We start from the raw sequence: 13735 nt of genomic DNA, 5'->3' as shown, positions 1-13735 counted from the left end.
CTAGGTATGAGCTTGCCCAGCAGCTTCAGCAACATCAGCAAGCTGCTTCCATTGATGACACAGCTGTAGATCAGCAGAATATACATGTTTCTACTCAAATGCAAGTGGAAATTGAAAGTGAAGAGTTGCAGCAAACTGAAGCTGTTGCAACAGATCAGGAAGCTATTTTAGATTTAGAACAGCAGCAGGTTGTTGACACTGAAGAAGCTGAACTCAGACCACAATTGACTGATCAATCATTAGGTCAAGAGGAAGGTAAATTACCGAGTGTACTGATTACAGGATTAAAATCTACAGGGTTGTATCACTAAGGGGGATATCAGTGAGCTAAGATGTGGGTGTCAAACTCATGGCATCACGTTGCTGTCATGTGACATTTTGTGATTTTTTTTTCCCTTCGCGGAGCTGGGATGAGTGTGGCCTATGTGTGGTGCATTTGCCCCGTGGGCCACCAGTTTGACACCCCTGAGCCAAGGTGTTAATTAAGTATTGCCTGGATCAAGGTTTTTCCTAAGAAAAGGAATAAGTATATATTAAATTTCCAAATTCCAAATTTGGAATTTCTTTCCTTAGGAGTACTTTTTTGACAATTCAAAGATATTTTGATGATAAATAAAATGTAAGTAATAGTTAAATGGCAGAGTTTTTAAAATATCAAAGTAGAAAATAATTAGACTTTTATAATTTCCTGTTTTACTCATCATCTTTTTCCAGTTAAAGTAACCCTCAATTTAATGGATTTTATTTGTGAACTTTTGGAAGCAACAAACAGAATTTCTCCTATGTAGGTATCTTTAGATTGATGTAAAATGCACATTGCAAGGGTAATGTTTGTCTATACAGTGTATATTTCTATGAAATATTGTTCGCCATTCTAACCATGTGTGTCACTATGCATGGATAAAATCACTTGGATTTAACAGACATTTTGCTTTTTGTCATTAGTCTGTTAAATCAAGGATTTCTTTTTTGTTAAACAGCTTCCACAGCAACTGCTGAATTACTTAATGTCATTTCCTTTTCAAATATATATATTTAATTTCAGATAGATTTGTGACATCCCAGCATGCACTGCAAGAAAATATAAACCAGTTTGAGCAGGAAACTATAGTACAGCAATCATTTGATCAGCAAGGATTATCACAAGGTTGGTAAAGATAGTCATTTTAATGGTGTCAAATGGTATTTTTGTTGGACTTGAAAGCTTCATGAGCAATTTATTTCAAAATGTCATTTATAGAAGGCAGTAAGAACTCATGCAGTTGCATTGCTAGAGGCTAAAGTCCAGTTATTTTTTTAAAATTGCTAATCTGTGAACCTTAAATTTTATCTTCCATAAGTTCCATTCAAAGGTAATCCTTTGCAGATGAAAATTCTCTTCCTGTTCTCAGAAAAAGCTAGGATCATAATAGAAGCTTCCAACATGGTAATTTCTTATATTTCCCCTCTTCTTTTCTCTCCCCCTCCCAGTAGTCTTCTAAAGATTTTTAGTCTTTATGTACACTGAAATAGGTTGAGCTGGGGTCTGGAGCTAGACTGATCTTCAGCAGCAATAAATGTGCATAAAATAGAAACTGCATCCAGTTTTTTGTATTTAGAATGAGAATGCATACTGAATCATTGGTGCAGTTTTTGCTTTAAAAATACTATATTTGATCAAGGACCTTAAAATGTAAATACTTAAGAATGGCTAGAGAAGGAATAATTAAAAGTCTATATTGTACACAATTCCTATTCAACTTGGAATACCCTCTACAGATTTTTCATACTTTGGAGTTTCCTTGAAGTTCCTGGAGCCCTTTAGAAATTCTGAATTTCAGGTCGGTGTGTACGGACACATGTGTTTAAAATGGTGGACCCTATCCCTTTGTCTGGATATGTGTTTCATTCTTCCCCATTTTCCTACTAGTCAGAGAGGAAAATTCAGTTCAGGTCATTGTCTCTTTACTTCTTTGTTCTGATAGAAAACATTATTGTTAAACTCGTTGATTCCATAGGAGAAATATTACCTGCTCTGTTATTAGATGACGGCTCAAGTTGGCACTTTCTCCTGCTGTTCCCACAGTTCTTTACATGCCCATAGTTGTTCCTTCTTTTAGATCCATAAGGGCAAAACTCAGAAATAACACATATGTGATGTGAGGAACTGTTTGTGGAGGAAAAAGGGAGCAGAATAATAAAAACAACTTCTGTTCTAACTATGATTGTTCCATTATAACCTTTTGAGAGATTCTTTTTGCACCTTTCAGAGTTAGAATATATTTTCTCACTACAGTAAGCCTTTCAGTTCAGTTCTGTTAATCAAATCTAAATGTGATACAATTCCATTAAAATAAAGGAAGAGTTAATAGAAATCTTAACAGCTTAAAGGTTTGACCCATATCTCATCTTTATGATGCATACATATAAAATAGTATCAATTTCAATTTCTTTAAATATTATTAAGGCTCTTTCGTTAATATTTTTCATTACATAGTTTTGTTTGGAGAATTATTGCATTTTCTGTTTTATATGCAGGAGATTCTTTAGTTCTGGGAACTATTTTTGTATGAATACAAGTGCTGAAATATATAAGTTATTTTAAAATAAAATAATTGTCAGAGCACACAGGATGGAATCTTTTTATCTCTTCCATGAATACTAAGAATTAAATTGCAGATCTTTTTCTCTTTTAAACAATTGATTTTTAGACGTGAACAAAATCAACTTCTCGCTGTTTGCAGTATTATTCTCTATATAGAACAATAATTAAACAACTCACACTAATTGTGGACCCTATTATTTACCATACTGTTAAATTTGGTCTATTGTACAATGGCTTAATAAACCAGGATATAAATATACATTTAATGTACTCAATTTTGTTTGCCACTTGATTTATATAGGACATTAATCCAGATTGTGGTTTGTCAGTTTAGCAAACCCAACCATTATAGTTTAATATTAACTTGATCACTATGACTTTTTCAATAAAACATAGTTCAAAATTTCTGGTTTAATATTATATGCAAGCATTAGCTGAACAGATAACTCAGTCTACCTCAGGGGTGGGATCCGACAAGGTTAACTACCAGTTCGGTCATTTATGAGGTTTGATGATTTACGATGTGCTTCCCTGCACGCTGCCTGTAAATCGTCATCAGCTGTGTGCAGAGAAGCAGCCTTTCAAAAAGCCCCTTTTTCCTGCTTTTTTAATTGCGGCTGTGCCTTGCATGGCAGCTGAAGTTGAAAAAAATCAGGAAATAAAGGTCATGTAAGAGCCCAGGTGGGCGGGTGGGCAAAAACAGCAGCAGACATAGAACCAGTTCTATGTCTGCTGCTCTTCAGAGCTACCAGTTCTACAGAGGTGGACAGAACCGGTAGAAACCCACCCCTGGTCTACCTCCTGGGTAAGTTGATCTACCAAAATTAATTTTACAGCATGGATTTTCCATTAAATATTTACTCTCAACCATCTTCTAAGCAAAGGAAATTTTTAAAGAGTCTTAGATAGTGCCCAACATGCAGGTATTGGGGGGAGAGGGAGCTCTTTAGATTGGTTGGCTAAAAACAAAACCAATTTCCAAAGTGAAAAATAATGAGTTTCATGTAATTCCTAACAAGGTCTATCCTAAAGTAAGAGTTGAGTTGCTGGATTCCATGGCTAAGTATGAGTGCTTCATCACTTGTTACATCATGAAAGGATATCTATATCTACCCCAGCCATCAAAGATAATGTTTTGTTCAGTTATCAACTCTATACACACTTTAGGCTTTGATATTTAAAATCCCTATTTGAAACAACATTCCACTGAGACCCAAATCGTAGCTTGCTTTATTTGACTATAATATATAAATTGTGAGCAGAATGGCTAACACTAGGCAGTTCAGCTAAAAATCCATTATATGAAGAGATCTGGATTTTATGTAAAGGCTATGTATTTATCCCAAAGTTCATTTTTTTGTATTTAATACGTATGTATTTTATTATTTTCTCCTATCTATTTTATCTTTAAAATAGACCTTGTGTTTTACTTTTATTTTGTCTGACATGGTCATACTACTACTTTGGTACAACTACTACAGTAGTTGTAACAATTAACAGTCTGGGAACCACTCATTGTGATTCTTATCTAAATTGGGCATTGTTTTGGAACCCTGACACATTCATTATTTCTAAATGTAGTTATTTTTAAATCTGCTTTAAAGATGGATTTCATATCCTGATACAAGAATTTGTTAACCACAATTTCCCCTGTTTGAACCAATGGGAGGCTTCCTGACTGGTTTTTCAATAAATCTGACAAGCAGAAAGGGATTAAAAGGTTGTACACATAAAACTCATACCTATCTTGGTTTATGCAGCCAAGATTTCATCGTTCAAATTAGCCTATTGTGAATAATAAAAACTCCCTCAGATTCAGCTGCCATATAATAACACTAAACAAATAATTTTCCAATCTGCTTTAAAGACTTCCAGGTCAATGGTAGCAATAGATTTTGTAACAAGTAAATATAGAAGGTTTTTGCATCCTCCCTTCACTGCATTTTCACAGTTCTTTCCGATTTTTAATGGAACTCTGTTCTTTCTAAGAAAAGGAAGCAGTAACAGGGAAACAGTGACTTCAAAGAGAGAGTGCTTTTCAGTGTGCAGTGTTGCACTTGTAAATTCATTTAAAAGAAGGAACAATGCTCTAGGTTGAAGATTCAATTTGAGAAGAATTGTTGTGTGATTATTTTTTCCTTAGATTAGGGCACACCCTTATGTTCATTTTTGTTCCTGCTTTATTTGGTGGGTGGTAAGGAAGATAAAGGATACCGGGTCAACCTCTTAGACACATGCATGTGTACATAAATTCAAAATTTGAATGGCTCTGAGTTAAAGGAAACTTCAATTTATGTTCTGTGGAGATTACTGTAAAAAAGAAGGAAAATGAAAGGTAAGTGATCTTAACTTTGGCTATTTAGTAAATTCTTAGAATGTTTCCACATTTGTTCTTTTCTTCTAGGTTCGGAAAAATAGAATATAGTTTCTATTTTTCCATAGCCATTATTATTAGTTCTTCATTAGATATTGCTGATTTTATGGATCCCTGTTTTTCCATAGCAATATGTAGGGTTGGTTAGATGACATTAAGTTGACATGACCATACAGGTTCTCTATATCATGCTTTGTTTAGCGATAATCCATAGCTATTCCAAAGACATTCCAGTGATCTCTCGATTGCTATCCACAGAACAATTTTGCCAAGGTTAGACAGTCCAAATATATTCTTCATTATCTTTCACCACTAAGTAGCCACTAATAAATGACTACCTTTACATAAAATTGATTTTAACTTGTTACATGTTCATTTCTGATTTGATCCTGATATGTATTGAGTTATATCAAATCATACATGTGACGGGCTTTTTTAATATCATTGTCATTCCATATTTTCATATAGTCTCATGCTTTGGAAAGAGGCCTATCTATGTTAACTTCTTTCTAAAGCTTTAAATTTAGCAAGCTTGATTTCCTACTTCATAATTCCAAATTTCTCTTCTTTCATGCATCTTACATTCTATGTTCCAGTTATATGTATTCTTCTAAGTAAGGAATTCCTCTTTCAGGATTATTACTGTGAAAGCCAGTTTGGTGTAGCAATTAAGGCATCAGGCTAGAAACCTGGATACTGTGAGTTCTAGCCTTGCTTTTGGCACAAAGCCAGCTGAGTGACATTGTGTTAGTCACTTTCTCTCAGCCCCAGAAAGGAAACAATGACAAAAATAACTTCTAAAAAAGAAACTTGCCGAAGAAACTGCAGAGAATTGTACAGTCAGCCTCTGATAATTGGACACAATTGAATAGAAGGGGGGGGGGGGGAATAAGGAGTTCCTCTTTCAGGATTGATACAATATGTAACCAATCTTGCAGTTTTGATTTGGCTTTCTATATTTAAAGAGAAGGCCAGTCTGTACTGGGGAAAATGTGTCATCATCTGCCACACGAGCATGTTGGAACAATGTTTATATACTTTTTCTTGTCAGCAGTAAATAGTTTGTCATTGTTTTCTTCTGGTTTCCTTTTTCCTAGATGGGCTGTCTTCCCTCATTTCTATAGAATCATACCTACACTTACCTTAATTATCCTAAGCTTCACCTTTTGATTTTATTGTTGAAGGTAATCCTAATGGAAGCTAATACATGTATGGATTAGCTAATACTAATGCTGTCAGGATCACTAACATTATTCAGCTGTACCATTATATCCAGATGGTGATGTGTTAGGGTTTTAAAATATGATACTATGGTGATATCACTTACATAAACTTTGAAACAATATCTCACAATCTTGCCAGGAAAGGACAAGTGAAGGATCATTGGCCAGTGCAATCAACCTTGGATCTGTCCCAGAGATCTGGAAAGGGATTTTTCTTACATTCTTATTTGCTGACTTCAAGAGGCCATTTTATATGAAACATGCTGAAGAGCTCATTTAGTTAGCAAAACCTGAGTTGTAAATGGTTATTTTTTTTGTTTTAGGTGTGTTTGTGTTACAAAAAATAGGGGGTTCTTTTATTCATTTGTATTTGTACCAGGTTTTACAGTTAATGATGGCTACAGTCAACCAAGTCAGTTTCCAGCAGTACAGCAGCTTCAGGATTCAAGCACTCTTGAATCTCAGGCTCTTTCAACAAGCTACCATCAACCAAGTCTACTTCAGGTTCCTGCCCCCGACACTATCAATGTAGTAAGTATTTATTAAAAGATTGAAGAAACTATGCTGTTTCTGATTTGGGGTTCTGGATGAGATTTTAGATGAGATTTAGATCTGTTTTTTATGTGACTTCAAGGCTAATAATAAGACAGCGATAGCTTTGCTGGATGATCAGCATCAGGAAGTGAAAGAATTCATTTTTTGAACTTTAGTATTTAAAAAGAGAGCCATAGTATGTCTAGTTGGGAAGGACCTCAGAGGGATCTTTTTGGCAAGATGCAAATCCAATTAGATCTTTGGATCCAATTTCAGAAGATTGTGCTGAATATAATTGCTGATTTAGATGGATTGGCTTGGTAATGGAGAACTAATAGAAGCTTAATGTGGATAAGACTTCAGTCAAAAGGCAGATATATGTTAGGAATTATTTGAGTGGATTTATTGTCCCTTTGAAGAATTAGTTATTCTAGTGTCAAAAACTGCCTTCTTCATGATCATATTTTAGTAATGTCTATTATTTTGTATAACTAAAGTTAAGGTACCAGTTGTAATTACTTGTTTTGTATCAGATCTCTGCTAAATTCATCTCATTTGGATGATTTCCTACATTATATTGCAGTGAAATTCTTCATCAGAGCCAGTTATAAATAAGGTTACCACTACTTTCTTGCAACTTTACTGGTTACAAATCTAAGCCCTGTTATGATCATAGGTGAAAACCTGTAAATAGGATATTTTAAAAATACTTTTGCCATAAACCATGCTACATCAGGCCTTTTCAGTTGCTTCTGCCAAATGCTGGAAATCTATATTTGGAACTCAGATGCTAGAATTGACTTTCAGTTGTATCTTCATACTTTTTTCAGATACATCTTGATTTTTAGATTGACTCACTGGTAAAGTAAATGTTAATACTTTTTTCATAGATCCCTTTTATTTCCTTTTATGTTTTGATCATATGTTCTATATTGTATAATTAGCCATCTTGAAAATGTATTTTGATAGAAAAGCAACCTATATGTGACTACTTTCTCTCTGTCCAAAATTAACATTTATTTAAATAAAAAAATAACATTTATTTAAATCAAAGAAATAATCTTTACTGAGAATCAGATTATGGCATTTTGGAATCACTTGGGTTTAAATTTCTACTCTTTAAATCAGAGGTCTCCAAACTTGGCAACTTTAGGACTTGTGGACTTGCAACTCCCAGAATTCCTCAAGGAATTCTGGGAGTTGAAGTCCACAAGTCTTAAAAGTTGCCAAGTTTGGGGACCGCTGCTTTAAATCTTCTACCCTTATAGCAAGGGTGTCGCACTCACCATGTTACGTTGCCGTCACGTGATGTATCATGACATTTTTTTCCCTTTGCAGATCTGGGGTGGGCATGGCCTGTGTGTGTCACATCCGGCCAGTGGGCCGCCAGTTTGACACCACGGCCTTATGGGCCAAAACGGAGGTTATTATCCATTATATATTTAAAGGCTTTATTTTAATGTATTGATAACCAGGCTACCCGGTTAGTTCAAGATCAGTCATCAGACCTTGAGATGCATGCGCAGCGTTCCCAGTTTCTGGAAGATAACGATGATCAAAGCAAAAGATCTTACAGGTATGTCATATTTCAAAAGGTAGTTATACGTAAGTTTTGCTGGCATTAAACCAGAATTAAAGTTTTCACATGTTCCAAGGTATTCATCAATGCCTTTGTTTCATTTTATTCAATGTAAACTTTCATTTTAATAGGTGTGAGTATTGCAATAAGGGGTTCAAGAAATCTAGCCACTTGAAGCAGCACGTCCGTTCACACACTGGGGAGAAGCCTTATAAGTGCCAACTGTGCGGCCGGGGATTTGTCTCTTCCGGAGTTCTTAAATCTCATGAGAAAACACATACAGGTGATGAAATTTTGGTAATCTTTGGTTTCCTTGCAAATCTTTTTGGCTTATTTAAAATGGACAGTACAATGGGATTCAAGCCCAGAGATACAGGTAGTCCTCGACTTAGGACCATAATTGACCCCAACATTTCTGTTGCTAATTGAGACAGTTGTTAAGTGAGCTTTGCCCCATTTCTTGCCATCATTGTTAAGTGAATCACTGCAGCTGTTAAGTGAATCTGGCTTCCCCATTGATTTTGCTTGTCAGAAGGTTACAAGCAGTGATCTCACGATGCTGGGACACTGTGACCATCATAAACATGAGTCAGTTGCTAAGCATCTGAATTTTGATCATATAACCATGGAGATGCTTTAACAGTTGTAAGTGTGAAAAATGGCCATAGGTCACTTTTTTCTTTTTCTTTTAATAAACTTTATTAGTGTTTTATGTCTTTTAAAAACAAAAAGATAATCATTACATTAACAGTTGTATGACATCAATCTCATACATTCCTATCTTTTGTGCATATTTACAAACATATATAATTTGTGCAAGTATATACATTTAATCTATAAATTGCTTATCTTAAATTCCTTCATTTTCCTTTTTTTTCCTTTTATTACATTAAAAACATCAAAAAAATATCACTCAACAACAATTTGTAGTGATTCTCTTATGACACTAATTCATACATTATTTACAGATATTATAGCATTACGTATTTTTATTTTTCTATTCATTAGCAATTCTTCAATATTTTTAGATAAAGTTTTTTATTTTTAAACACAAACATACACATACAAAAACCTAAAAACCTAAAATCCTCTTCCATTTTATGTACATACAGTGTGTCAGTTGGTTACATATCTTTTGTGCTATACTTTTGTCATCATTTACTCACAATTTATATCTTCACATTGTCAAACTAACATATGTTTATATATTTTTCACTTACTAATCATCCATGACTAAACTATTTATTCCATCGTTTTATACGAGGTGTTCCACATTTTATCTTAAAATTTATGTTATACTTTCAACCAGTGGTTATATATATCTGTATTATGTTTTATATCAATCTATTAGATTTCTATCATAAAATTATCTAGTCTATTATATTACCATGCTTATCTAACCATTGATAAAACAAATCCCATATCATATAAAATTGCTTATCTTCTTGTTCTCTAATTTCAAATGTCAGTTTACTCATTTTGGCACAGTCCATAATTATTTTATAACTTCCTCCTGAATAGGTATTTTGTCATTTTTCCAGTTCTTCGCAAATACAATTCTGGCTAATGTTAAGACATTTACAATAAAATATTTCAGTTCTTTATTATATATGACTGGTATGACTCCCAATAAAAAGATCTCTGGTTTAAAGTCTATATGCTGTTTTATCATTTTTTTCAACCATGTGTGGATTTTAGTCCAATATTTCTTTGTGTCTGAACATGTCCACCACATATGGTAATATGAACCAGGTATCTGATGACATTGCCAGCATTTATCCGATTTATTCTTAAACATTCTCGCAAGTCTCGTCGGGGATAGGTGCCACCTGTAAAACATCTTATACAAATTTTCTTTATGTGCAGTTGACATTGTCATTTTGTAATTTTGAGACCACAATTTTTGCCATTTTTCCAAATCAATCCCATATTCAAAATTTTACCCCCAAGCAATCATCGTTTCTTTAACTTGCTCCTCCTCCAATTTAAATTCTAATAGATATCCATAAAGTTTTTAACTACCTTTTCATCAGTACCCATCAAAATTTTATCTAAGTCAGTCAACTTATCATAAATACCTTCTGCTTTAGAGTCTTTATCAAACCTAGATTGTATTTGCAAATAAGAAAACCAATTCATTTTTACACCTTATTCTTGCAACGTTTGCATAGATTTAAGTTCACCCTTTTCATTCAATAACTCCCCATATCTAATTGTTTGTTCCTTTTTATATATTGCTGGATAAGAAAAAGCTTCAATAGTTGATATTCATGTTGGAATTTTTAAGTAATACTGTCTTATAATCTTCTCCCAGCTCAAAAACAATGCCTCACGAATATAATATCTTCTAAATTACCCCTGTGTTTTAATTCCCTTATACCAGAGAAAGGCATGCCATCCCAGCAGCAAGTCGTGTCCTTCTAAAGTCAATAATATACTGTTCCTTAATGTTATCCATTCCTTTACCCATATCAAACTTATTTACAGATATTAAATTATGCATAATTACATTCTTATTTTATCTATTACTTATGGTTAATAGCTATCTATCTTTAATCTATCTCCGTTCTATCCAGTTATACCATTGTTCCCACACCTTATAAAATATCAATGTCTCTTTATCTTTTAAGCTCAACGTTAATTTGTCCATTTCTGCGCAGTTCATAATTTTTTGTATAACAAGTTTCTCTGAGGGTATGCATGGCTGTTTCCAACATTGAGCAAAGGCAATCCTGGCAGCAGTTAATATGTGTAATAGTAAATATTTTATACTCTTTACATACTTTTTTTTAAAGATCTCCAATAGGAAGAGTACCGGTTCTAGTTCTAATTGTTCATTAGTCACTTTTTTCACTGTCGTAACTTTGAATGGTCACTAAATGAACTGGCACAATGCAAAGGACTATCTGTATTTAATTCATCTTCCATTCACCATGTCAATAATAATTTATTGAAAGCTGCTGTGCAATCCAAATAAAAATAGATGTAGGCGATTGTGACCATTTTCAGAAAGTGGAATGTATATCGCTTTGATCATGGAGATTCCATTTAATTAACAGAATTCAAAGTTACCAGTTACAAAATCATTTGAAATTCTCACTCAGCCATGAAGCTCATTTCGTGACAGAACAAGTCAGTCTTTATGACACGAATTTCATAGGATTGTTTTCAATATTTTTGTAAGAGAGGAGTAACTTTATATTGCAGCTGAATGTAGATGAAAATGTAGTGAATAAATAAAAAATAAATACATCTGTGGAACTAAGTGGAAGTCATCAGAATATGTTTTCACATTTGCTTTTGTTTTGTATAATTTTTGTATCATTTTTGAGGTATAGACAAATTATACAACCACTACTTCCCATTTCTATTTACTTTCCTCTGTTTTTCCCCCCAGGAGTTAAAGCATTCAGTTGCAGTATTTGTAATACTTCCTTCACCACTAATGGAAGCCTTACGAGACATATGACAACTCATATGAGTATGAAGCCCTACAAGTGCCCATTTTGTGATGAAAGCTTCAGAACCACAGTTCACTGCAAAAAACATATGAAAAAGCATCAAACAGTATCTTCAACAGCAGCAACAGGTGGAGAGGTAGCAGGAGGGGGTAAGCAACTTTCTCTGTGTAGCAGAAAAGCATATTACAATTAGCCTCCACTTATGACTGGTTGTTTAACTAGCATTCAAAGTCTCGGAAAGTGTGCTCTATAGCTCATAAAGCATTTCGGGCTATTGTAAAATATTGGATCTCCTCCTCCCTGTCACATGACTATATTTTCAATTGGCTCACATTTATAGCCAGTTGCCAACACCCTGTGATCATGTGATTGCCATTTGCAATTTTCTCTGCTGGCTTCCCCAGAAAGTCAGTGGGGAAGCCAGCAGAGAAGGTTGCAAGGGGATGTGGGGGGAGAGTGGAACTGAAATCCTTTGTGCACAGAAGCGAAGGAAAGCCCTTGGTGGGCTATCAGGAGGATCTCAGCAGGCAGATCTTTTGTTCTGTCTCTTTTAATAACCTGGAGATCACGTAACAATCACAACCTAGAGTTCCATTACAGTCATTGAGCAAAGCAGTGGTGGGCATCTCACTTAGCAAACATTTTGTCCAAAAAGATTCTGGCCCCAATTGTACTGATAAATTGAGAATTAGCAATAAATGTTCTTTAGCATAAAAAATGTAGGACTTTCTTTGTCTGGAATTGTATAAGTTTTATAATCTGAAAGAGAACATGCATCACAGTATTGTGTTCTTAGTTGACATAGAACATGTAGTGGCTTTGAAGATACATTTCTAATGCCCTTTAATTTATACTTTTGTGCAATTGCTACAAATAACTGGATTTTGCATTAACATCCATGAAGTTTCTTTGACATTACTAGGTCTTTAAAAATGTTCCTTCCCTATTTAATGATGCAGACGAAGAAGAGGCAACATCTGAAAAGACAAGCTCTCGAAAATCTAGGCCGGGTGTTATCACATTCACTGAGGAGGAAACAGCTGAACTTGCAAAAATTAGACCTCAGGAAAGTGCCACTGTCTCTGAAAAAGTTCTCGTCCAGTCTGCAGCCGAAAAGGACAGGATTAGTGAAATCAAAGACAAGCAAGCGGAAATGGAGGCTGAGCCAAAATATGCCAATTGTTGTACTTACTGCCCAAAAAGCTTTAAAAAACCAAGTGACTTAGTTAGGTAAGTGAATGTAGATTTTTTTTTTTAGTTTTGCTATACAAATTATATTACTTTGCAGTTTACTTTCTTTCATCTTTAATTTAAAGGAAGAGACAGACAATTTTCCAATCATAGACTGCATGTAAGAATGAGAAAATAGGTACCACCCGCCACACCAACTAGTTTGTACTATCTCTGAATAACTCTATAAGATAGTCTGACTTCTCAACGTTGGCAGGGTCTCATCTATCAGTGCGGTACCAACTTCATGCTCAATATTTTGATGACATTATTTTCCAGTTAGAAGCTAGTCATACTGAAACCGAGTTTTGAAAGCATTTTGCAGTAAAGTGTAGATATTGCTCTTTTACCTCAGGTTCTTTGGATTTTAGCGGTGATAGTAAAATGCCATAGGTTTTATTACTTTTGAAGAGTTCATATTCAATGATACGATTAAATGCACCCCCCGAGAGCTGAGATTTTAATGTTTTTCTCATAGGTACACATAAAAGTTGTGATCACCTGCAGCAAAGCACTAGTTTTGACTACTTATATGACAACTGGTCTATGAAATACTATTTTTATCATCCTCTTCTTTTCAGATTACAATTTTTCCATCAAATAATTCTTTATTGTTTATTTTACAAAGTTATGTTGACCACCAGGAGGCAGTATGTGATTGGCTTCATCCTTATTGAAACTCATCAGGTGTACATCTGAGGAGTCCTAATAGGGGTGAAACTAGACATATATTACATCCTGGTGATCAGA

At 34.4% G+C, this 13735-nt stretch overlaps 1 protein-coding gene across 2 annotated transcripts in view; it reads left to right on the top strand.

The window, feature by feature from the left end:
• Nucleotides 1-13735, top strand: part of ZNF236 (zinc finger protein 236) — a 62917-nt gene that overhangs the window by 21306 nt on the left and 27876 nt on the right. For both annotated transcript variants that reach the window (XR_015743152.1, XM_087931001.1), the window contains exons 15-21: nucleotides 5-255; nucleotides 1046-1147; nucleotides 6561-6712; nucleotides 8191-8291; nucleotides 8426-8577; nucleotides 11692-11904; nucleotides 12715-12985. Coding sequence is in view for 1 of the 2 variants with exons in the window: in XM_087931001.1 (XP_087787127.1) it covers nucleotides 5-255; nucleotides 1046-1147; nucleotides 6561-6712; nucleotides 8191-8291; nucleotides 8426-8577; nucleotides 11692-11904; nucleotides 12715-12985 (1242 nt within the window). In the remaining variant the exon portion in view is untranslated. The remainder of the gene's footprint in view (nucleotides 1-4; nucleotides 256-1045; nucleotides 1148-6560; nucleotides 6713-8190; nucleotides 8292-8425; nucleotides 8578-11691; nucleotides 11905-12714; nucleotides 12986-13735) is intronic.

This window comes from Pseudonaja textilis, chromosome 3 (genome assembly GCF_049901715.1).
Source record: "Pseudonaja textilis isolate UNSWEBS1 chromosome 3, rPseTex1.2, whole genome shotgun sequence".
NCBI lineage: Eukaryota > Metazoa > Chordata > Lepidosauria > Squamata > Elapidae > Pseudonaja > Pseudonaja textilis.
This window is presented reverse-complemented; position numbering and strand designations above follow the sequence as displayed.